Below are 25,539 nucleotides of genomic sequence, written 5' to 3' on the forward strand. Positions count from 1 at the left end.
GACGCGTCGCGAACGATCGTTCGTCGGTTTTACGTAACGCGACAACGTATTTTCTCGGCGTATATTCCTCTCGTATGTTCTCGCACAAGTTTGATGAGGATTAGAGAGAGCAAACGGGTGAAAAATATATTATAACGAAAACGCGAGAGTCCAATCGCGCTGAGTAAGTTTGTTTTTTTCGTGTGAGATCGTTGCCCGATGTCTTTGTGAGAAGTGAGAAAAACGGCACGAATCCTCCCTCTCTCTCCGCAGTTTTGCATAAATTTCCGACAATAGCGATTCGCACACCTCGAGAAGTCGATCGGAAGATGATAGTCGAACGAAGATTCTCCGGAGATAGAACTCGGGAAGAGGAGGAGAGGAGGACTCGGAAGTGTAACGTTCCGCTGCGTGGATGCGACATTTGTATGATGCATAACACGTCGCGCGTATAACGGGAGTCTCCCTTTCTCGTGGGAATTGCGTGTACGTTGCGTCGGTCGTCGCGGTTGCGGCACGTACGCAATTCGCGATAGGGTATTTCCTCGTGCGAGAGCGAATCACGCGCCGCGCCCCCGCGGTGGTCGGCTTCCTCCCATTCCAAACCGTGTACGTGCGGCGGGAGACTGCATTGCCCCGATACATCGACATTTCCCCGACGACAAAACACCATCTGTATGTTTTTTTGACGCTCTCTCTTTCTCTCGTACACATGAAATTCACTTTGCATGCGGAATGTTTTTCCGATTGGAAAAATCCGAGGAAATATTATCGAGAGAACCTTCTCGTCCTGGAGAGGATAAATACACTTTCTCCTTGTGTGTAAAAATATCCTATTGCTTTCTACGATTTGTTTTTTAGCGAGTCGAGATCGCCTAGCGAGCGAAAAGTTGTTCCTTCAACAATTTTGCATGGGAGAGGATTGAGAGCGTGCGAAAAACAATCTCGAGAGAAATCGAAAGCTTTTCCTCCGGGAAAACACGCCTCCGTACACACTTTCCGCTGTCGTGGGAATCGTTGTTTTGCAAGTTCAGGGGATGATGATCGTGTATTTATTTTTATTCCCTCGGCTTAAAAAGCGCCGCGCGTCTTTCTCGTCGATCGCCTTCTGAAGAGGTAGAAAGTGCTGTGAAACGAAACGAAGGTTGCGCGACGACGACGACGACGACGACGGGTTGGTGGTGGTTAGAGGCGGACGACTCGTACGCCTTGTTTCGATCCGCGCGCGACCTCCTTACCCGTTCAATTATTCATTTTCGCAACTGCGATACCAGTCCCTCAGGCGTAAACGTTTGGCTGAAGGCGCGCCGTTGAAATCGATTCCGAGAATACGCAAGTGCGAGTGTAAAAACTGTGTCTTTCATTCCACAAACGTACCGTCGTCCGTTCATTCCACAAATTGTCAGATCAAATAAATTTGTTGCAAGTTAGCAAAATAGTGTGTGAAATTTATCAAAAAAAAATATATATAAAGTGTCAAGTTTGTATCTCATAAAAACTGGAAGAGGAGGATATAAAAAAAAATAGAGCCGAAGTTAATTAGTTCAAAAAAGTTATTTAAATTATTAATTTGTTTACGTGTTATTTGAATCAAAATTACTTTTATTAAAAATTTTATTTCAAATTAATTTTGTATTTCGCTCCTTAAAGATCGATTCTCGAACGAGTAAGTTCACCTGCTGTTGAACGCGAAGCGCGTTAATCTTTAGCGCAATTAGCGACGTCTTCTCCGATTACACGGTAACACGCTGCGCCGCGAATGCGCGGCTACTCCGCTGCGCAACGCGCGTCGCGAATGACAGTGAAAGTGCAAGAGGCGGCCGAGCGTTGCGGAAGATGGAAAGAAAGGCACGTCAGCGCGGTTAAGAAGAGCTTTGTCACGCTCGAGAGCCATAAATAACGTCACTCAATCTCTCTCTCTCTCTCTCTCTCTCTCTTCTCTCTATGCTTTAATCCGTGATAATTGATAAGACGCCGCTGATGCGGTTTTCATGGTCCGCGCGAGGGAAAACTGTTACGCGCGCGTTCTCGCGCTAAGTGCGTCGATTTTAAAATCTCGGGATAATCGCGGCGTAATCGCGCGAGGTGCGTCGCGAATCGCCGCGTAACAACTGTCGAGCAAGTGTCTCAATTTCTCACGGACGATCGGGATGCAGTAATAATTACAATAATGTAGGATCCTCTTGTCATGTTGTGAAATTTAATTATTCAAAAACAAAAGAAGTTGTTTGTTGAAATTTAAGTTTAATTAATTAATTAAATATAGAAAGTGTTTTAATATTTGTCGGCGACATAAAGTCTCTGTATCGGAGCGCAATCTTTTCGGACGTCTTGTCAGACGGACTTTGTTGGCTTTCCGGCATTATATCCTTGATCGTTATTTGTTTTGCTGTTCGAATTCGACCTGACGACAGTAGACAATCAATACTCCGAGTACGGAAGGACGGAAAATATTTATCTCTAGAACGCGATCGTGTACGTCGTACAATCTCAAGTCGTGAGAATTCTCTAGCACACCGTTGTGTACAAATATTCGAAAATTCGATAGTTAAACTACGTACAATGTAATTTCAATTTAAATGTTTAATTACACGACAAAAGAGAACTAATAGCAGAATATTATGCAATAATTGCACCAGACTCCGGTTTAATAATCAAATATAATTTCAGTTTACTACAATGACAACAATAGCAACAACAATAATAGCTTTATTGAGCATATAATTATGTAGATATTGAAAATGTTCGGAAAATTTTGACCGCGAAAATGTTTTCGGGAAATTATTTCGCCTGAAATTCTCGCGGACACACGTCGTACAATTTAAAATAAATATCTACATACAATTGCGTTAGTTAACAAATTGAAAATCCGAGAGAGAGGAGAGAGAGAGAGAGAGAGAGAGAGAGAGGCGATTAGGAATTGTGTTATGAGGAAACTACAGCGGGATGTGGTGAACATGCGTCACGACGATACGCATCTCGAAACAGAATCCCGAATTGTGGTTCGAATTTCTGGTTCCCGACACGCTGCTTGTTACGTCGTTGAGAATTCTGGCAAGCTCTCCCTTCCGAACTGAAATCGGTCGATCAGTTGGGCGGATGCGACTAGTTCCACGAGATGGACGATGCTAGTCGATCCTAATTGCATCTGCTACCAGACACACTAGCGCGCGATACCGATTCCATCGGATTAACAGCAGAAACTTCGGACCATTCGATGTCGCAACCCGAGTAACGTAATTGGCAATTGTAATCGGAAGCAAATGATCATTTCGAAAATTTCCTCGCGCGCAACTCGCGTTTACCTTTGATGTTTATCGGATTTACAACAGAACGCGTATGTTTCTCTTGAGCTTACTGCGATATTTATTCAATACATGCATGAAAATCGGCGGATATTTACTGATTTGAACAATTAAGTCTTCTTCTGTAATATAAAAAACCAATATTTTTAAGTTTTACGATCTTCGAATAACTTTCCTCGGTTTATCGTTTGCGTCATAAAAAGATGATGACGTCTCTTACGTCATAATAGCAGAAAAAACTCGAATCATCTCTCAATCGGACTCGAACGTCAATTCACCTATTGAAATCTCAATCTGTTATATTGCAAAATTCAAATTTACGTTGACGACAGTGACATTGTCACCTAATCTCGATAGCAAAACTATTTCAACCGATTTCCCAGTAAAACTGATCCGTCACTGACGGTCAGTCGGTGAAATTTCAATCAATTCTACTTGTGAGAACGGGCGTGTAAAAGCACGTTTTTTTTTTTTTTTTTAATTCTGCGAAGATTTCAAATTGCAAAAACAGAAAACCGAAGATCTCGCGGCTGCATTAGCGCAAGCTTCAGGATGAAAAATCGTTTCGCGTAAGTGGGCTTTTAAGAGAGAGAGAGATCCTCCACAACCGGTCGTCGTGGGTGGAGATCGGCCGGGCGTTTTACTCTGACGCATAAGAAAACCGTTCGCGAGAGAGACGTAGCGCGCGCTCTTGGACTCTCGTCCTCTCTCGCCACGGCGGGATCGGCGAAAGAGAGATATAGGAAGGGGAGAAAAGTCCGGTAACTGTCATTCGAAGAACGACCGACGCGCCGTGAAGAGCGTCGAGAAACGATCGGCTTCTCTCATTTTCTCTCGCGCGAAAAGATTGGTCGGGCCGAAAATTTGTGCTGGTGTAACGTGCGAGTTTATGTGTGTGTGTGCGCGAGTCATGAAAAGTGTATGAAATTCGAAGCGAAAGATTTCTATTCAGGTTTCCGTTTCTTTTGTGAATATTACAATGGTTATAGTCGTCTTGCGCGGCGACGCTGTTTAAATATTTAAATATTTAAATCGAAGTTCACAGAAGTGAGAGATTATCGTCAGATAGAGCGCGTAATATTCACGGACCGCGCGGGATAGATATGCGATAAAACGGGGGCAGCGACGACGATGGGAAAAGAGCACGTTCGATGAATTAAATATCGGGACAAAGAAAATCTGGGAGTGGAAGAAAAACCTGACGCGAACGAAGAAGAGGATGCGCCGGGTTGACAAATAATACATAAATCGTTCGCGACTGCGAACGTTTCTTTCTCGAAACTGTTGTTTTGCGGGACGACATGAATCTCGCGCGTGAGGGAAAGCGGTTTATCTGTCTGTCGTTTGTCGCTCGAATTGTTCTCTTAAAAATCCCGGAGTCGCGAGCGAGAGTTCTTGAAAATTTAAAAATCTCGCGCATGACATCCGCGCAGCACCCACGCAATCAAATCGAATATCGGCACGTACGTCAAATATTTATTTCCTTTTCTATTTGATCGCATCACAGATTTATACGCTTCGAATGTTAAAAAATCTGCCTTTGCGTTTTGGAGAGCAAACCGTCTCGCCGGCGCGCGGTTGTCGACCGAAGTTTTCAACGAAAGTTGAACCCGAGTTTCGCGCGTTTTTTTTTTTTTTTTTTTACAAATTTATAAGATATTTCAATTGCAATCTCGCTGTTAATTTTTAATCTCGCAAGATTGAAAAGACTCGTTTAAGACTGGCTGCGTCCGAATTTTCCGCGAGAACAAGAAAAACGAACGGAATATACACATTAAACGAATAATTTAAAACGCGCGCAAACTCCGACCTTTTCGCCAGCAGCATCGAAACTGGAAACGGGAAATCGAGGTCTTTCGCGCGCGAGAGTTTCGATTTTGGAAGGTTTTTCGGTTGCAAATACATCCGAGAAGTTTATCATTTGATACGTCGTGTTGCGCGCGGCAGTGTATATACATACGCTGGAGGATTTGCGGCCGGCGCTTTTGGAAAACACACGTCCGCGATTCGATGCACTCCGGTCAAAGGGAGTCTCGAATGGAAACTTCTCAAATCACGCGCGCAAACTCGAAGTCCGAAGTGCGTTTCGAAACCGCAAAAGGTTCTTGGCTACTTCTATCAGCCGAAAACTTTAAATAAATATTGCGAAAACTAACGTAAATTACGTGACAAAAAAGTGAAAAATTTTTTTCACAATAAAAACGATAGTAAAATGAATCATTTTTATTTAAATTCTCTCTCGTGTAAATACGAACGCGATTCTTTTTTGTGCGAAACCAAATGTTATGCAAATACGCAATATTTTAATAAAAGCAATTACGCGCTATCGCGCAAAATATATTTTAACATTTGGGATTTGTACTTTTTTTTTAAATTTCTCGCGAATATTTTTTATCACACGCAAAAATAAGCAATTGAGCGCGCGCTTTAGCGTACGAAAGTAGTTGAACAATTCAAACAATTCGAACAACGCACTTTCGATGGAAGGAAATCGTTATAAAGTCGGCCGTCGACTCTGTGTGGAATTTCGCGCATAACCCTGAGATTATTCAAACGACGACGACAACGACGAGGAGGCGCGATAAAAATTCCACCAAGAATCCCGACCGTCCAGACGCGCCTTTCCACTAACATTCATGAACGTCGGTCCCTTCTCGCGAGGTTCCCGTCGTCGCACGTGTGCGCGCGCGGCTTTCTGTGTCCATGTGGTGCTGCGTGCGTGGTGTTGACCCCATAAACAGGCTCGACGCGCTAAAAATAATCCGACACGTCGGGCAAACCAGTTCGAGAAGGAAAAACGTCGCTGGGAGCGGATGAAAAAGAACAGGAGAGACACACGAATGTGCATACGCACTGATGGGACGACACAAGACGCGCGTGCAAAGTCGAGGACGAAGAGAAAGAGAAGGGGAATACACGTATACACGTTGGAAAGTTCAATGTCGCGACATTTCTGCCGTCGACTGCTAATCAGACTGTGTTCGCGTACCGAATCCGATGATCGACGGTCTTCTCTACGGACCGATGCGTACACAGAGAAGACCCAGGCCGGCGTGGCGGCGTTTCGCACCGATAGAAAGCGCCGCGTGTGATTGACGCGATAGATTTGACCGCGATCGCTCCTAACGGGGTTTCGCATCTAATGATGTTTCGTATCGTATTAACGACACCATTCATGAAAACATCATTCGGGATAACAAGCTGGTCACTTCGTTCAATTTATCTCCCGTCGCGCGGATGTGTAAAAGCGTCACGTGTTAATCGGCAATTGAATCAGTCCCGTGTTGTTTGACAACATTTTCGAGAGAAATTTCGCTTAAAAATGAAAATATTTACAAATATTTGCGCGAATAATTGCGAGCATTTGGTTAAAATTTTAATCACAAAAACAAGCCGAAGAGAGAAAACTCAAAAAACAAATCGACATTATAGCCGATATTCCACCGGTGCAGTAAGTGGTTTATTTTGTTGCAAAGTCAAATTGTTTTTTTTTTTTTAAATACATAGAACGTTCTGATCACTCGATTTGGATCAGCCAATTTATATAAACAGTACGATATTATTTATTATATAGATTAGCTGAGAGAATGAGATCCAAATCGAGTGACCGAAACGTTCTGTATATTTTGGAGAAGTACAAATTTGATTTTGCAATAAAAAAAGTAAATTGCCATCACCGGTGAAATACGGCAATTAGATCAATTTGTTTTTTGAGTTTTATAAAGTTTATAACTAAATAATCCTTTGGCTCTAGGTGTGCAAAATATTTACTTTGAAAATAGATATTTTTTTACAAAAATAAAATAAGTTAATTAAAGTAAATATTTTTATTAACACAAAATATAAATAAAGTTTTTATTTATATATCTGTTAGAAATATCGCATCACACATCTTTCGGAAAAAGCTTCTCGTTTTTACATAAAAGTTGTACTCGTCGACTTTTAAGAAAGGATCACTTTCTCGCAATTGCTCGCAAGGAGCTCGTACGTGACGAACGGCTCGATAAGGTCCACGGCACTTTGTGTACAAAGTGTACATTGGCTGAGGACAGCAATTATGGAATAAACACGGGTGCGGAATTATCGATGGCACGACCTCGGTAACGGTTTCCTCTGTTACAAACTTAGACCGAAGCAGTCATTATACAGTGCGCGCGCTGTGAAGAGGCATCACACGTGTAGAAAGCTGCCGGGTCTCGAGTGAGTGTACGAATCTTTTTTTTATTATTTTTTTAAAGGAATACGTCGTCAATTATCCAGCGTACCGCGAGCGAGTAGAATTACGACGATAAAAAGGAAAGGTGAAAGCACATCGAAGGTGTCGACTCTAATAAGGGATTAGCGCGCACAAGACTCGAAACGCGAATTCGATCAAACGGCGCTCCTCGATCGTGTAATAATAATCACCGGCCGCGAGGAAAGATCGCGCGCGTCTCGACGTCGAAAGTTATTAGTGGCACGAACCGGCGCCTGATTACAAACGAGTATTTAAGTGGTACGTCTGAGATTATTAGCCGCTCGGAGAGAAACGTGACGAGGTGTCTCTCGAAAGTGGCGCGTGTGCGAGAAAAAAACGGCATGCGTACAACTGTGTGACTTATCACTGCGGACCGGGGAAAAATCACGCAAGAGAGACATGACGCGGAACAGGCAGCAGATTTTCCCGCTGCGACCTCTCGCCACTCTGGGACGCCGAATCTTGCGGGACAAGCTGTACAGAAGGTATGTCGAGCGACATATGGTCTCATTGTGTAGCGTGCGTGATAAAGTACGACTGGAGAAAAGGGGGGTTGATGCATTCAAAAAAGAAAAAATTAAAAATAACATTGATCGCGTTCGAAATTCTTTTGCTCATGAAGAATGTAAAAAAATTCTCAATCGTTGCTTTATTTAATTTCATTTTGTCCAAATAAAAAAAATTTTATTTGAACAAAATGAAATTAAATAAAGCAAAGATTAATTCGATCTTGTGGATGGCTCGATGGATAATTGGAATTATGTACTGATTTATATCCTACTTATGTACAATTTAGATAAGAACTAAACTTATTGCAATTATTGCGCGCATTTCTACGTCAAATTTTCCGAGTTGACTCGATTGTGAAATTTCCCTCACGAAAATGTCCCTCCTAACCAGATGACATCTCTTTTATTTTTATTTAGTATATTTATATTTACTCTTGTATTTGCAATGTGTTAAATGTTTTTTTATTTGGACAAAAAATAAGTTCTCGCAATAATCGTAAATTCATAAACGCTGCGGTGTACTTTAAGTTTCTTAATATACACACACGCGCGCGCGTAGAAATCGACCCTATTCCGTTATTGATATACCCGAGGAAAATGTGCGGCGTCTAATGAGTGTCCCCTTAACGTGCGGCGAGTCCGTTTAACCCGGATTCCGGCGTCGCCGTCGGCGGGTTCACGCAAGAAAGCCACGCCGGCGCAGCGGGGGGCAGCGAACTCTCTTTCACTCCGCGAAATTCCCGGCACGATCCGATTCCGTGGCGTTCGTGAGGCCGGAAATTTTAACCGGCGACGACGCAAGCGCGCGCGCGCGCGGAGATGCAGTCACGGATCGCCTTCTCATCAATTTTCTTCCTTTGTCACGCCGACGTGACCGATAAAAACGTCGATTTAGCCGGCGAGAAAGGCGCCACGCGCGCGCCCTAATCTCTTTCATTGTGCCCGGGAAACGCCGATCCGGCTTACGAGACGATGGCGCGACGACGACGACGACGACGACGACGATGAGGACGTGGACGAGGACGATGCGGGCGCGCTTTATGACCGCAAACTTTTGCAATATGCGCTCGGTTAGGGCAACACGCGAACGGGGAAAAGGGAAAGGGAGACGAGTTTTCGCCGAGTTAAAAGCAGGAAATTGCGGAGTGAAACTGTGTATCCAAATTTGACAGAAAATTTCAGGAGAGTCGGGTAATTGTCCCGGCATAATAATAAGTCACTTTAAATTCACTCTAACCGCGTACATCTGAATTATTGAATACAATTTTACATATAAAAGCATAATTTTATTCCCTTTAATTGGACGATAATTAAATCACGATTGCTCAACAAGGTAATAAATGTTGGCGAGAGTCACTTATTCATAGACCACTCGATGTATGTATGTATATATGTTATCGCGGAAAGAGTAAGTTGTAAAATTGGCAATGAATAACGAAACGAGCGCGCTCTAACGTGTTTTTGAGGAGAAAACAGGTCAATTCGCATTTTCCTCGTTACCGCGCACATATTTTTCTCATTCAAGCCACCGCCGCAAGTTTGTAATATAAAAAGTCCAGCTGCGTCCTATTGCGGCAACTTTTACGGTTTTGTGCGCAGAGAGGCAAACATCCCCAAAGTTTTTGTTTTTTTTCTACATCTGTGTGTACCGAGATCATGCATCATATAAAAAAACTGTGGCTCGCGCCGCTATTTAATTTCTGCTACGGTCGTTACGCTCATCAGAGTCTCTCGGTTGCTTCTCTCATTTTGGCAGAGCGCTCGAAAGCGTTCTCGCATAACCGGCGTCTCGTTACACGCACGGTCGCAAATGGATGCGCATGTAAATACACGTGTAAATATACATGCGCGCGCGGTAAGTTGGTGGACATTACAAACACGGACGGGGGGAGAGGACGAGGATAGGCAGATAGGACGAGACAGAGGATTAACAGGCGTTATCCGGCCGGAACAAAATGGCGATGTAATTGTGACGGACGAGCCGCTGCCGCGTCGAGTCGCGCTCTATCGAGTAAGCTCGGCCAAATAGGCGACACACAGAGAGCGAAGAAGAGAGAGAGAGAGATGAAGATATACAGAGTGCAAATTACAGCGTCGGCCATACTGGCGGGAAGAGACTTCATGCTCGTTTTGCTTTGTTCAACTATATAACGCGTTGCGTGTCTCTCTCTCTCTGCTCTGGGAATCGCGTAAACGCTGCTTTCCGCTGCCGATCGACCTTCGGCGCCTAATCACGAGTTAATTGCTAATCTGTAACTTCCGCGGAAAGTGTTTGTTCTCGTCTCCCAATTATCGGCGGATCGGCTAAGCTGGCTAGTTTTTTTTTTCTTTTGTACGCGCCGCGTCGAACTTGCCAAACTTGTCTGTACGCGCCCGCAGATTAGATTTGTTTGCAAAACGAGAAAATTCCGGAGGCAAATTCGCGTGGGATGTCGCGCGCGAGGATTCTAATACGGATTGCCGTAACGTGGTCTTTCATTAAAGTACTCTCCAAAGCCGTTCCTCCTTCCCTTCCCGAGCGTCGTTCCCACGGTGTGACAAAGCCTTTAATGCCACGAGCGAGAGAGATCCAAAGTAATTTATGTGAAGACACGAGCAGCAACCCCAGAACCGGAGCAACCTTGAGTTGCTCCGGGTACGATCGTGCTTCGAGATGTTTCGTTGCGCGAAAGTTCGATACACGGGCCCCGGAAATCCCATTAAAGTCCTGAAACTTTGGCGTGCCCCGCGTTGCTTTCGTTTCCGCTGCCGTTACGCGCGTCACGATCACGAGAGGATTCTCGCGCGGAGGATCTCTTTTCCCCATTCTCCTTCCGAATTCTCTCGCCCGAAGCGTCAATGTTTGAGGTTTCAGTTTAAATCAGAGAGTTGCAGTTTACATTTACAGAAAACAACGGCTCTTTTATACACATCAGATTCCCGTTAAAAGAACCGAGATAAGAAAGAAATAAAACGCACTGATCATTAAATTTAATTAACCGTTTGCGGACAGACCTCAAAAGACTGGGTCTGTGAGACCCACACAAAAGATCAATATTTTCTCCATTTTGTTTTTTTTTTTATCAAATTTCAATTTTTTTTTTACGGACGGACACGGATCCGTCCATGAGAGGTTAAATTAAAAAATTCAGATGACAGAGACAAATTATTTTGAGATGTCACCATTGATTTTTCTTGATTGTGACATTTTTGCCGAAAGGCCCGTCCCATATTTGCGGCACCCCCTCTGTGCGACATCCACGTGTCTCTCGCACGTCACTTGCCTTGACGCGTTTCTCCCAGGGATGGTCTAATTTTGTGTTGGCATAAGAGGAACACGTGGTGCGCCGAGCCTTGAAATCAGCCGAACGATTGTAGGGTTCTCTCTTCTTCTCGTGAAGGCGCGGTCTCTCGACCCAAGGCCTGTCGCGCCTGTCGTGTCCTTAATAAAGGAGCAGGGTCAGATGCCACTCCTTGTTGAGCGCGACCGTGACTCCGGTCTCGCGTTACTTCCAGCTTTTCGGGTCAAGATCGAACAAGCTTATCCGCCTCATCGCCACCGCCGTTGTAAGCTGTGCTCATCCCATTAAACAACGTCTCTATCGATTGTTCATGGGCGACAGAGTTCCCTCCTTTTGAGGAAAACCGTACGTGTTGCGGGATAGTCTTAAAATTATATAAATCTCTCCCCCGCTTTAAATAATTTGCGAAGGATGAGCGCAGTAATGAAAACTAATGAAATTTTTTTTGTGTTATTTCTGCGACCTACACTTCGATTATATATTTTTCGACGGATTTTTTTACAGAAGAGACAAAAAGAAGAATATTTAATTGAATATGATTCTGAACAAACTTCGCGGTCTTTATCTCGTCGCTTTCGGTATTGTGTTTACGTATAACGAGAAAACGGCTATTGAAAACCGGCGGCAGCCTTCGCGATATAAATGCAGCGAAGATCGATTCTCGTCCTTGTAAGTCTTCCGAAGCATTTTGCGGAAGAACGTGTAGAAATCGTGTGAAAGCGAGAGAGAGAAAGAGAGATTCAATATCTCCGACACAGCAGATACACACACACAGAGAGAGAGAGAGAGAGAGATTCTCTTGTCTCTGGAGAACGTGACGTCCGCTCAACCCACGACCGGAACAACCGCTACCATCAGCATATTCCACGAGGGTCTCGGAATCTTCTGAGATTCCGAAATACAGACCGAGGCGCTACGCGGGAGAAAGAGAAGGAAGGAGGAAGAGCGGGGGAGTCTCTCTGATCTCCGGTAAACTCGCATCTGCTCTTTCGAGTTCCGTAAACAATATCGGAGTTTGTTTTTAATCACAAGCGAATTAAAAAAGATTGGCAATTTTAAATATTGCGCGAGCAAACAAACTCGTTCGAATGAGGCACGTGCATGCGGCAATATTTTCTGTTGCACAATTAATAAACTTTTATATGCAACAGATGTTGCCCTCTTTTTGTATTACCAATGAAAATACGAGTATAATTGTTAGAAAACCATGTGTCTGTGTGTGTGTGTATTTCGTTTTTGTTCGTTTTCAAATTGGTACCACAAGCGCGCGATGATAATTGCGCGGAGGAGATATTATCTAGAACGCGTTTTACAAAGCGCGTCGTCTCGCGCGTTATACAATTGCAAGTACGGCGATAAGAGAGCGCTTGTTTTTGTCGCGTGCGACAATTTTATCGTGTGTCCGGGAGAGCCGGTGCGATTTTATTTATCGCACCTCGCGACGGTTTATCTGTGGCGGTGGCGCGACCGATCAGTATTCATAAAATCGGCGGATGCTGCAGCAAGTGCACGGGTTTGTTTCCGCGTCGAAATACACGCGAGAATGTTGCCGTGTGTGCCATCGGGAGCGAAATATACATGCGCGCGCGTTCCTTTGCAAGTAGGTCAATCGAAGAAGCGATACGTGGCGAATTTCCATTTTCGCGAGACTGGCTCCGACTGCACTTGCCGTTGCAATTAGCGCCCGCACACACAAACACCGATAGTTCCTATATACAATTGAAAGAGAAAAAAAAAGAATGCGAGCCAAGTATCCCCGAGATAGGTTACACACGCCTGAGCGATCATTCGACTCCCGGTTGGCTCCGAACGCTTTTGAAGCCAAACGGAAGCCTCATGTCGAAGCGATTTGCTAATAGAGTTGCAAATAATGCGTGAAGACAAAAATAAGAAGTATACGGGACGCTCGTTTCATAGACTCGATAAATAAATAACGACGAAAGTCAATTGCGAGCGTAAAATAAATGTTGGATATATTTACAAATATTCAAGATGCGTTACATTAATAATCGCGATACGTTTCGAGCTCAGACCTTCAGTCGCAAATAATCTAATAATTCGAAAAGGTCGCAAAAAGCTAATAATAAACATTAGGTCAACAAGGTCGAAGAGAAAAAGAAAAAACAAATTCTGTGTAATGTCATTCTTCTATTGGCACGTGCGCTCCCATCTTGTGTATGATCGATCAACACAGAGAAGCGGAACAAAGCATGACCGTCTTACAAACCATATAATGCACATATGAGAGGTGTCGGAAATAACGCATGAAACTCAAGCTCAAAAAAATGAAAGAGAAAAAGAGGAGTGGAAAAACTTTAGTCACGTGTTGTTTTTCCTCTCTTTTCTGTCACGTGACTTTATTGTATATTTGTGTGTAAATTTTCATACAATATTTGTAAATATGTTGGGACATCTCTTTCACGGTCGCAAATGTCGTTATTTATTGTTGAAAAAAAAAAAAGTTCGAAAGATAATAAAATTTTTCGTATCTCTCGCCGGATTTTTTGTGCGAATTTTTTCGATATTCTTTCGTCTTGCTGCCAGAAATGGGATTAAAAACGTCACGTCCCCGAGAGCGCGTATTCATTTATTAAAAGGCCGCGCGAGCGAATCGATGCCAGAAAATCTCGAAGGTTGAATGCGCGGCTATTTTGCGAAAACGCCGTCTTTAGAAGTCGTGCATCATTTATGGTCCGAGACGCGAGGAGAAGGCCGGCCTGTTTTGGCCGTTTCCGCACGGGCCAGTGACAAATATTAATCGCCGTTTCTGTGCCGGATCGCGGTTGCGTCACTTGATGCAACCGACAAAGAGAAAGAGAGAGAGAGAGAGAAAGAAAAAAAAAAGGAAAGACGTAACTCTTTGCGAGAGACGCGTAATTAAATTGTCCCGCGGCGTTCCGAGAGGGAGTTTAACTCCCGAGATGTAATTTTTCAGCGCTTCCCTCGCGAGAGCTCGCCGAGAGCTTTTAAACGGCTTCGAACTTTCTTTCCGGTTTGTTAATATTCTGGAGATAAAAGTCCGGCTTGCGCGAGAGTATTTATTGGCTTCAACAATCCGCTCGTCATTTATTTATTTATTTTCTACATTCAGTGTGTTGCACCGTTGCGCTTTATTGTTTTCTATATGCACATTTTTTGTTTTATGACTCCGAGCTGTTGATTGACTTCACAAGACGATGTGTGTTTCTTTCTCACATCTCATCCCTCATCCCGTGGCGAGGGATTTTATTTGCAGAACGGGATAAATTTATCTCGCTATCTTTGCAACACGTCTATATCCATCCGCCGCGCGCTATTGTTGTTGTATTTTGTGCGAGCAAATTTCTCTGCCGATACGTGTAACGTTTGGGAACACGCGCGAAAAAGGCTGTGAAAGTTTAGCGGGTTGCCCCAGTTTTCCGAAAGAACGGAGGCGGCGGTGTGTGTGGCGAGTTGGCGCGGGGGCGGCGGCGTTGAAAAGAGGGTTGCGACGGCGTTGCAGCGCGCGCCAGAGAGAGTCAGCTTATTTCTATCGATCCTGACGATGGTAGCTCGCAGTGGCCGCCTCGGCGGCGCGGCGCATGGCGATACGGCGCGACGGCCACCTATGTTCCGCGGTCTTTTAATCCGTCACGACGCCTTCAACCAACGTTGCTATCGGTCCGCGCGACGGAAACACGCGCCGAAAAAGTGCGAGCACCGGTTCGGAAGAACTTTCGCGCTCCTCTCTTTCTCTCTTGCGTCTTGCTTCCGGACTTCTCTCCGCACCGACGCCCTTTTTCGCGATCGATCGGCAACGGCGATCGACGGCGACCGCGCGTTCGCGTACTTCCGGTGAAGCGACGGTGATCGCCAATAGTCAGCGCGATCGTCATCGTGACGACTTCTCGCCGGCGACGGCGACTCGTCCTCCGGTTCCGCAACGGAACCGCAGCGACGTTACGTCATCGTTTCGCCTACGCTGCGGGAGAACAGGTGCGCGTTCGAGTCGGTCGTCTTCGACGATGGAGGCACAAGCGGGCGCGACTTCGCGCCGTACGTTGAGCGCGGGAGACGAAAAATGAGATCCGTCGGATGAAAAGAGAGTATCGCGGTGATGGTGCGGCGTTCGTTTTGACAAAATCGGGTGTAACATTCGACGACGGAAGTGCACACGAGCACTCGCTTGCTCTTCTTTCCCGTTTATCCATCAGAAATGGGGTGTGCGGTGCCCCGGTTCAAAAACAACATGACGGACACCGTATGTATTTTATCGCACGACGCGAAGTGATGAAAACCGATGAGAACGGGTTTTTAATCGACGCGCCGCGGTTTTGGAATTTTTGTGATCGTTGCGTGATCCCTCGCAAAGTAATAAACGAAACGGCAAAGCGGATAAAGGAGGTCACACGCTTTCCCGCAAAGGTGGGTTTATCCTCTATTTATAAACAGTTTCTTCCCATATTGTGTCACGTACGACCTTTAACGATGACAAAGTGTTCAGTGACTTGCTTCGCAAACGAGTCGCTCGCGTGCGTTACACCGAATGGCGTTGCTGCCAACATATGCGCCGGATGAAAATCGTAAATTTCGCGGAATCGTTTTTGTACAAAGATTGCGTATCATCGAAACAACAATAGAACGTGTCAAATACGTATATATGTGTATTGCAGCTTCTTTCCTCGCTTGCTCGCAACGTATTGCGCAACATGGAAATGTGGTGGTGCGTATCGTGATACACCGGAAAATTCATTTCCTGCGACGACGTCTGTGTGTTTCGCGAAAGAGGGTCGACGGAAACTTGGCGGAGTCTCTCGGATCAGGAGAGTAAAAGAGAGAGAAAGAGAGAGAGAGAGAGTGCGCGGATATAATAATGCAATCGGAGCTGCAGTGCGCGATGCGCTCGACGTCAGCGCGCGTATCCGACTGGCGGAAACAGATGCTGCGGACGTCTACGCACATCCGGCGCGCACTCCACCGCGCGCGGAGACACGTAAATCCCTCGTTTAGCGCGAGCCAATCGTCGCGATGAGAAATTTCCGAGGCGCGATAACGAATGGGGTCGATCTGACGGCTCTCTCTATGTCAATTGTGTTTGATCGATGAAATTATAAATTATTATTATTATTACTATCAAGCAGAGCATATGTGATAAGGAAGACAATACACGTTTTCAGTTTATCGCCTGGACAATTGTTCGAAAGCCTGGAATTGTCCGGAAATTCAAGGATTCTGTTTGTGGAAAGTTCCCTCCCTAGTGTTATGGGGAGGCATCGAGGGAACTTTCCACAAACAGAATTCACACCTATATATCGGATACGTGTATAAGCGCCGACGTATAATGCACGAGCATCCTGACGCTCGATGCGTAAGCGCGCCTCACACTCTCTCTCGGAGGAGGAAGGACGTGTTTCATTGATCGACGTGCTTTTGCGTCACACACTCGCGCTATGCGAGTTCACACGCCGCCCCGCTATGTAGTTACGCTATTATTAATCTTATTGTGTAATTCGACTTTTCTGCGTGTCAATTCACACGTTTAAAACTATATTTCGCACGTGCGTCCAGCGTTTTTGCTCTCGAAGTCTTTATCTCGTTTAGTTTGTACTTTAATTTAGTTACGAATAATTTGGTTTTGCAATTCACGCAGACGAAAAATTCAGATTCGACTTCATCGCTTGAGATTCTCAATTCTCGTTTAATTTATACTTAGAATTTTTTGCGAATATTTGTTGTTATCGTATTCAGAAAAAAAAAATCATGTTTATTTATTCTTATTGTGTCGCAGAAAAAATTGTTGAATGCACATCTGCGGTGGCGTGTTACGTGCGGAAACAATATCGACGCACTCGCACGTGACGAGTTTTTTTTTTTTTTGTTTTTTGTTGCCGCGGAAGCAACGCTGACTGACGCGAGAACATTTGCCATTTGTAAATTACTACGTGTAGGAAGGAAGATTTCCGCCACACTCGGGAGAGCTCCGAATCACAGAGAGCTTTTTCCCCGAGATCGAATCAACAACCGCGCGTTGAAACACACGTCGTCACTTTACGTTCGATATTCCCCGACGTTACTTAACGTCGACGAATTTTCATGTAATATATCTCTTTCTCGCCGATTGTGATCAAGATGGATTTATGCGCGTGGTCTGACACGTCTGACGTATACTTTAAGACAGCGATGTCACATCCAAGAAGTGTCATCATCTTCCTTCTCTCGCCATTATGCGTCTCGTTACGGCACAGAGTGCGCTCGAGAAGACCCGCGAAGACAGCCGCATAGAGACGGTTCAAATTTCTCGACGGATATTCTCTAATTAACGTGATAATTGCGCGTTGCCCCGAGAACGCGTCGCGCGCTAGAATCTGCATCTCGATTCGCATTGCAGATTGCCTCGCGTTAAAACGCGGACTTACGTATTACATGAATATTTATAAATACGTACTTGTGCGTACTTTTGCCCAGAGGATTGTAATTTTTATTTTTATTTAATAACGTACTAAGTCGTCGTTTGCGACGTAGACGCATGTACGCGAGACATCGCGTCGATGCTCACAAAACATCAAACAAACATGAAATACAGAAGTATTTTGCAGAAACTAAATTACGCGAGTCGGATATAAGCTTTTAAAAAAGTCATTAAACAAAAACGTCACATATAACTTCTCTATAACAACTCAATATTAAACGCAATATATTTGAGTGTACGTTTTCACGTTGTACGTTAATATATGATATAATACTTGTTGATAGAACCGAAAAAATAAATAAAAGTTTATTAAAAATTATTGATCTAATAAGTTGTAGCGGCTCCGAAATTTCAAAATATAAAATAATAAAATAGACCAATGGGAGCGCAAACGCGGTTGACTACGTGTTGCAAATTCTTGATTATGTGTGATGACGTAACATACATTACTGCGGTCTTTATCAATGTTAATTAGTAGTAACTAATTTTAGAAGTATCTACTATCATAATTTCAATGTTAAACAGTCCCGATAATAGTCAAAGGCAATTTGACTATGTGTGTCAAGAACATATTGAATTATTAAATAATCAAGATCAAACATTCTGACGATACACCAGGCACAACCTTAATTGTGCAAGGACATAGGTATAGGATTTATTTTATTAAAATTATCGTCAATATTAAATGTTGGATTCGCGCGTTTGCTTTGCAGGGAGATACGCACCGTCGTACTGAATAAAGGATCTTCCGGCCTGGGTTTCAACATCGTCGGCGGCGAGGATGGCGAGGGCATTTTCATCTCGTTTATTCTAGCCGGGGGTCCGGCCGATCTCAGCGGCGAATTGCGCAGAGGCGATCAGATACTGAGCGTTAATGGCATTAATCTCCGAACGGCCACTCATGAGGAGGCTGCCGCTGCCCTCAAGGTAAGGGTTTTCGATTTTACATTACAGATCTCTGGTCTTTTCCACCTGTGTGTATCAAAACCTAGAAGAGATTCGGCGATTTCCCTCGCGATAACGCTCGCGATTTGTTTCTCTGACGCTCACAGGGTACCGGACAGACAGTGACGATCGTGGTGCAATACAAACCGGAAGATTACAACAGATTCGAGGCCAAGATCCAGGATCTTAAGCAACAGATATCTCAGCAACAGAATGTGATGACAGGCACCCTCATGAGGACCTCTCAGAAAAAGTCACTCTACGTGAGGTAATTCGTCGCGATATTTGTTTTTTAAGTTAAATTCTAACTCGTTGTTTAAATTTGTCTTCAATTTAATATTCGGTCGACGGAAACTTTTTCCCGCGTTTTCGCACTTCCGCTCTGAACTGTACGAGCGTGTAACGTCACGATTTTCTTCCCCCGAAGAGCGTTGTTTGATTACGACCCTAACAAGGACGACGGTCTACCGAGCCGCGGCCTGGCTTTCCGTTACGGCGAGATCCTACACGTGACAAACGCCAGCGACGACGAGTGGTGGCAGGCGAGAAGGATCACCCCCCAGGGCGAGGAGGAGGGTCTAGGCATAATACCGTCGCGCAGACGATGGGAGCGCAAGCAGCGTGCCAGAGATCGCTCCGTCAAATTCCAGGGACACATGCCGGTCATTCTCGATAAGGTGAATCTAACAGGAATTCCCCGAGGAACTCGCGTTTTTTTTTTTTTTTCTATCCGAAAATAGCGATATAAGTTGGAAAACAATTCCTTTTACATCGGACAGTTTTTATCGCTCGAGGAATTGGAAAACAATTTTTTTACGAGGCGTCTCTTTGCTTTTAAAATACGGTTTTCGTGTATCGGGCGACTTGTAACCGAAAAAACATGTCCTCCGGCCGATGCTTGTCCGGTTCTCATTAACGCTAATGAGAAGAGCCAAATTGAATATTCATCGCGATCGATAGCCGCGTTTACGCCCGCGAATTTGATACGGTGGAGAGTCGTTTTAAATGCGCGTAAGCTCGAGATTTTTCGGTAAGGAAACTGTTACTCTCTCGTGTTCGCCGATTACCGATTTCCGACGTAGCCACGACGTAGCGAACTTATTGGTTTTCAGCAATCCACATTGGACCGTAAGAAGAAGAACTTCTCGTTCAGCAGAAAGTTTCCGTTTATGAAGAGCAAGGACGACAAGTCCGAGGATGGCTCCGATCAGGAACGTGAGTGTCTGATAATTGATTTCCGTCCCCTCTCCCGCACGTTCTGTGCATGTTCTGGCCCATATTTAATGTGTTTTTTTACGTGTTTTCTCTCGCCGTATGTATTCCGCCTATATATATATATAATAATATATATATTTCTATCGTATATATGCGACTTGACCGCTGATAAATACACAAGGGTGTATTTCTCATTCCCCAAGCCTCGAACCACCGTGTCTTTGTGTGTGTTCAGTATTTTGATCAGTTACCACGTCTTGCGACAAAAATTCAATATTGCAGATTGTTGAGACACCTTAGATCGAAAAATATCTCTCGTAATAATCAAGTCACTTTATGTTTCTTTCTCCCACGCATATCTCACGTAATAATAAATAATAATAATATTCTTCAGTTACTTAATGCAACGTAATTGATTTTATTTTTTCGCGCGCGAATGCATTTTTTTAACAGCTTGAAACACGCACGATAACAAAGAAATCCGACGAAAGTAAGTGTGTATATTCGTGCGAGAAGACTGACAATCTAATCTCTTTATTGAAGTAACGTGTATGAGATTATGCCATATTTAAGATAACGGAGTTTTCGACGCGCGAGGCCCGATCACAGACGCGCCCGCCCACCAAGTCCCGAATGAGCTTTTGTGTTCTTTATCATGTGAAAACGTGACATGTGTTTTGTTTTGCCTGCTTGTGTAGGAACGCCCACCACACCCGAGAATGAGAACGATCCCACCCGTAAGTATCTTAATTAGACAATTAATAAGCTCGGTTAAATGCGCTTTCGTCGTTTCTCATTGCGCGCGGTGACCCGCAAGCTTCATCAACAGTCACGCTCGAGACGTTGTTAAATTACATTAATTGTGAATTTATATTATTTATTTAAGTAATATAAATAATGTAAAAAACTCCTCATATATATACTATGATAAATATAAATTAAAGAATATAAATTATAAAAATATGAAGATATAAATATACAGGGTGTCCCAGAATTGCCGTACAATCTCTCGTAGACAGGTAGAAGGAGTAAAACTGAGTCGAAAAGTCCTGAACCATTTTTTTCTATTATTTATAATAAAGGAGTAATTATTGAGTAAATCAGGCCAATCAGCGCAGTCCTTTAGCCAGGCACACGTCAGTGAGCACTCACACACACCAGGCGCGCGGCTCACTGACGTGCGCCTGGCTAAAGGTCTGCGCTGATTGGCCTGATTTACTCAATAATTACTCCTTTATTATAAATAATAGAAAAAAATGGTTCAGGACTTTTCGACTCAGTTTTACTCTTTCTACCTGCCTACGAGAGATTGTACGGCAATTCTGGGACACCCTGTATATACACATATATATATTTATATAATATAAATAATATAAATATAAGTTCAGACAAATAATACATTATATATTATATATTATATATATTATAATCATTAATATATATGATAATATATAATAATATATGTATATATAATAATAGGGAAGGCAATTCGAGGCAATAACCAGATCTTCGTGTCAATAAACTTCTTTATTTTAAAAAACTTTACAAACGTTTTGACCCTAATTTGGGCCTTCTTCAGTGTACTACATATAATAATTACAAATAATAATTACATATCATATTAAACAATCGCAAAAGGGGTTGATAACGCGTACCCCAAATTACAAGGTTTGACACTTACAGGAAGGCTCGTAGGTATAATATATATATACATATATATGTATAATAATTATATATTATATATATTATATATATTATTTATATAATTTATACAACAAAATTGAACGCGCAAATATTTTCTAATCTTTTGCACCCGTAACGAATATCAAGCGTCACTGTGTCACGCGTTTAAAAAACTAAAGAGATCCGCGTTGCTTATCGTTAACGAAGCATTTATTCCGTAATTGCTTGAATTCAACTCGCGTTTCGGCCAAGATTGCGTCTCGCGGTGTTGCGGTGTTTGTGATGTAGCTCGCGGGCAAACCACCCGCGCATCATTCAAGCCGCGCTTCAAACACGAGAACAAGCAACGCTTCACCCTCGCTCTCTTCCAGCTTCCACCCGCTTGCGCGCATGCACGTTGCCTTATGAACTTTTCACTGCCACGCACGAAGTCTCTGGTGTAATACTAACATCTCCGAGACACGCTCTTTATCTACGCTCTCGACTCCGCTTCTAACTTTTAGCTCTTCGCCGTTGAAGGTTTCATGAGTAGTTCGTAGAGTAGCGGTCCAGCACGATGTAGGACAATGTTCCTCAGATAGTAGCTTTACATTTTTCTCTCTCTCTCTCTCTCTCTCTCTTTCTCTCTCAACTCTCTTTCTCTTCTATTTCTTTCTCTCACGAAAGGGACAGTAGAAGCGACAGAGAAACGTTCATCCCTCACGGATCGTGTCATGAAGCACGTCATCGTCATTCTCTTCATCGGGGACGCATTTCTCGACAACATCTCGGCACATCGACGAGAAATTGTGTTTTTTCACACATGTTTTTTCATATATGTTAGAGATGTGCATGTATATGTGCGTCGCATTCTCGGTGTTAGATCGGAAAGTCTCTTCGCGAGCGAACTGGGAAGTGTCGCGCTTTTCGTGATAACAAGCCTACGGCGAAAAATTGGTCGCGTAGCCTGACAGATATTTTTTTTTTTTTTTTACAAGCGCTTTTTGTCGCGCATGAAGCCTCTAGCGAGAGTTCCGGTGTAATAAAATACTTAAAAAAAAAAAAAATAAACAAAATTAAACGCCAACATGTCGAAAGTATTGTGCGCGCGACACCGCGTCAATCAAGCAGCTTCGAGAAAGGGAAAAGCTCGAAGTCGCGGGTGTCACACGCGCGTGATAAAACTCTTTTGCAGCAAAACTCACTCTCGCAAAAAAACGAACAAACTTCATCGTCCATCGAATCTCACCTTGTGCGCGTGTGCATCGAGATGTGTATCGCGCACGCACGTAGGAGAGTCCTCGAGAGTTTAGCGCTTTTAATTAATCCTATAGCGATAATTAACGGCCGCTTATATTTAGTACGCAACGTATACTGAAATATATTCAACTTGTTATGTTCTAGCATTCATGCTGTGCTACACCCAGGACGACACTAACACTGAAGGTAATCATGTCTCTCTCTCTCTCTTCTCTTCTCTTCTCTTCTCTTCTCTTTCTTCGCTCCCGCTCTCTTTGAGTCTTGCCATTACTGACCCTCTTCTCTCTCACTCCTGTGTAATCTTTCTCCTGCTCTTCCTCACACCAAAGATATATTGTATTGCCTGGGTCAGCCATGCGGGATAATGAAATTCGGTCACGGCATTGTACTTTTTCCCTTCTTTTTTTTTCACGATTACGCGCACGTTACGTGTAATTAATATTCATACAAGAATTTCTATCACATGTGTAGTGAGAAACTAAAGATGTAGCCATACACACAGTGTGCGGTGTGTTCACAAAAAATTTGTCACACCGAAGGGGAAATATTGATGTGAAAACATAATCGAGAAACATCCTGACCGAAAATCGCGCAGTGCCACGGTCCGTTGGTTCACCATGTCATCATTTTTATGAGTTGATCGATCACGCTTGCATCCATTTCGCCCGGGCAATAATTCAGGAATCGAGTGCATCGGCCTTTTATTATCGCCGCGAGCAGCATAGCATATTTATTCTTTTTTCTGGTTTATTTCTATTTTTTTTTTTTTTTTTTTTTTTTACTAGCAAGCGCACGTTGAAAAAATCAATCTTGGTTTGCTAATAAATGACGCGATTTGTTCTCGTTGAACAAATATATTTGACAAAAATGTAGTAAAATCCGAAAATTATGTCAATCGATTCTCCGGGAATTTGTTTTCCACTCGTAACATTGCGGAAAAATTGAAAAACAGCTTTTCCTGTTTTCCGCCGAATGATTTTTCACGGGAAATAGAAATTATTCGAGAGGATTAAATTGAAAAATTGACAGGATTTCAAGTCGACGTGTATTCGCCGATTGCTCGTGGCGACGTCCGCGAATCTCGGTGCGTTAATCCCCTTAAATTAATTAGATCTCATGTGATTTAGGATTTCTAACGATTCTTCCGCCGCGTCTCGAACATTCATCATTACTTCTTACTCATGTCACGTCTTTTGTTGTCCTGTTCTTATTTATTCAAGGTTTGTCTTGCGCCACAGGGAGTAGAGAAATTTTGTATCGCGTTCAACTGCCGTATATGGAGGAACTCACGTTAGTTTATCTGGAAAAGGAGGGCATTGATACCAATGACGAACTTAGTAAGTCGTAGCCGAGAGCAGATGTGTGAAAAAAAAAACCGGAGTGTGAAACACGCGGCGCGTGCATAAAGATTTTATTTTTTTTTTCCTCGTAGGAAAACTAACGCAGATCGCGCACGATCGCATGACCTCGTCGACGAGCAATTCTCTCCCCGATATTCGGGCGAATAATAACCCGATAACTCACGGGTGTGTCAGCTAACGATCTCTCAATTTGTTGTGTTAAACTCTCCGATCTCTCCCATTAACGCTTGTGGCATCATCGCGCGAACTGAAGTCGCGAACTTTGTTTTATAATTGCGCAAAAAATCGCTGAAATAAAAAAGCCTCGCTATTGCACGGCTAGAAAGATTTGTTGTGGATCCATTGAATTTTTTGTTTTGTCGACAAAACGTTTTGTTGGCAAAACCTCAATGACAAATTTTTTTTCCGCGACGGAACAGCTTGACAGATTCAGGCGATACAAGAAATTTTTTACCATCTTAGTTTCTTTTTTTTTTTTTTTTACCGAGTTCGCGGCGCGTTAAAACGCTGATCGATTGTATGTACTTCCGCATTTCGCGAGAGAAGATCGTGAAATTGAAGGGAACGGAAATACAATTCTCCCGCGTTGAAAAGACACTAATCGAGTGTCCGCGTCTCTTTCTCGCAGCTATTAATTTTCCCAGGGCTCTTCTCTTCTCGCGTTAAATTGCCGACGAAAAAACGTGCGCCCCGCGCGCGTTGTTGTTGCTCGCCGCGAGAGAGATCGGCTACTCAATTATTGAGAGACGACCTGTTTTCTCGGGAAGTTTTTTTTTCACCGCCGTTCTCCTTTCGCGCGATCGTAGAGCCTTTCCGTAGAATCAGCGGCTGAGATGTAATTAGAGCGCAAATAGACGAAGAAATCGCGTCGTCGAGCGCGTCTCTTCCCTTATTCTTCCGCGCGAAAGCCGCGCGTATTCGACTGATCGCGATCGAGAAGAAAAAGATGAAAAAGCAACGACGCCACTTCGCGCGCGTTAATAGCAAGCTCGTAAAGTGACGTGCGGTACTGATTATAAACGAATAGAGGCCTCTTCTCTGCCTTACATCTAGTGTATATAGTCGCAACACGTACTAACGCCACTTGTGCACCCGATTACTTGTCTCTCCCCTTCCACCGGATCGCTTGAGTCATTAGGAGATCTTATCTCTGTCCGCTTTTTGATCTCATCCGAACGCGCTGAAAGCATGCTCGTGTTCGTCCATCGACGAGAGAAATGTGCACTTGTCCGGAACCGCAGCGGAGACCGCTCGAGACTGTTGTCGAAGAGAGGAAGGGGGTTTGACAATGAAGAATTTTCGTCCTGCCCAATCTGATTTGTCAAAGATCGTCCCGAGCGGTTTACCGACCGAAGAAT

General features: G+C 43.7%; 1 protein-coding gene across 23 annotated transcripts in view; it reads left to right on the forward strand.

Annotated features, from left to right (window-relative positions):
- The window catches only part of LOC109854966 (disks large 1 tumor suppressor protein), a 425,866-nt gene that overhangs the window by 397,884 nt on the left and 2,443 nt on the right, over positions 1-25,539 (forward strand). For 18 of the 23 annotated variants that reach the window (XM_020428635.1, XM_020428634.1, XM_020428636.1 and 15 more), the window contains 7 exons: positions 18,452-18,665; positions 18,791-18,951; positions 19,111-19,360; positions 19,796-19,898; positions 20,597-20,635; positions 22,965-23,006; positions 24,041-24,157. In XM_020428635.1, the coding sequence (XP_020284224.1) occupies positions 18,452-18,665; positions 18,791-18,951; positions 19,111-19,360; positions 19,796-19,898; positions 20,597-20,635; positions 22,965-23,006; positions 24,041-24,157 (926 nt within the window). The remainder of the gene's footprint in view (positions 1-18,451; positions 18,666-18,790; positions 18,952-19,110; positions 19,361-19,795; positions 19,899-20,596; positions 20,636-22,964; positions 23,007-24,040; positions 24,158-25,539) is intronic. The other 5 variants (XM_020428637.1, XM_020428639.1, XM_020428645.1 and 2 more) reach the window with 5 other exon arrangements.

Source organism: Pseudomyrmex gracilis, unplaced genomic scaffold (genome assembly GCF_002006095.1).
Source record: "Pseudomyrmex gracilis isolate BER0280 unplaced genomic scaffold, ASM200609v1 scaffold_76, whole genome shotgun sequence".
Taxonomy (NCBI): Eukaryota; Metazoa; Arthropoda; class Insecta; order Hymenoptera; family Formicidae; genus Pseudomyrmex; species Pseudomyrmex gracilis.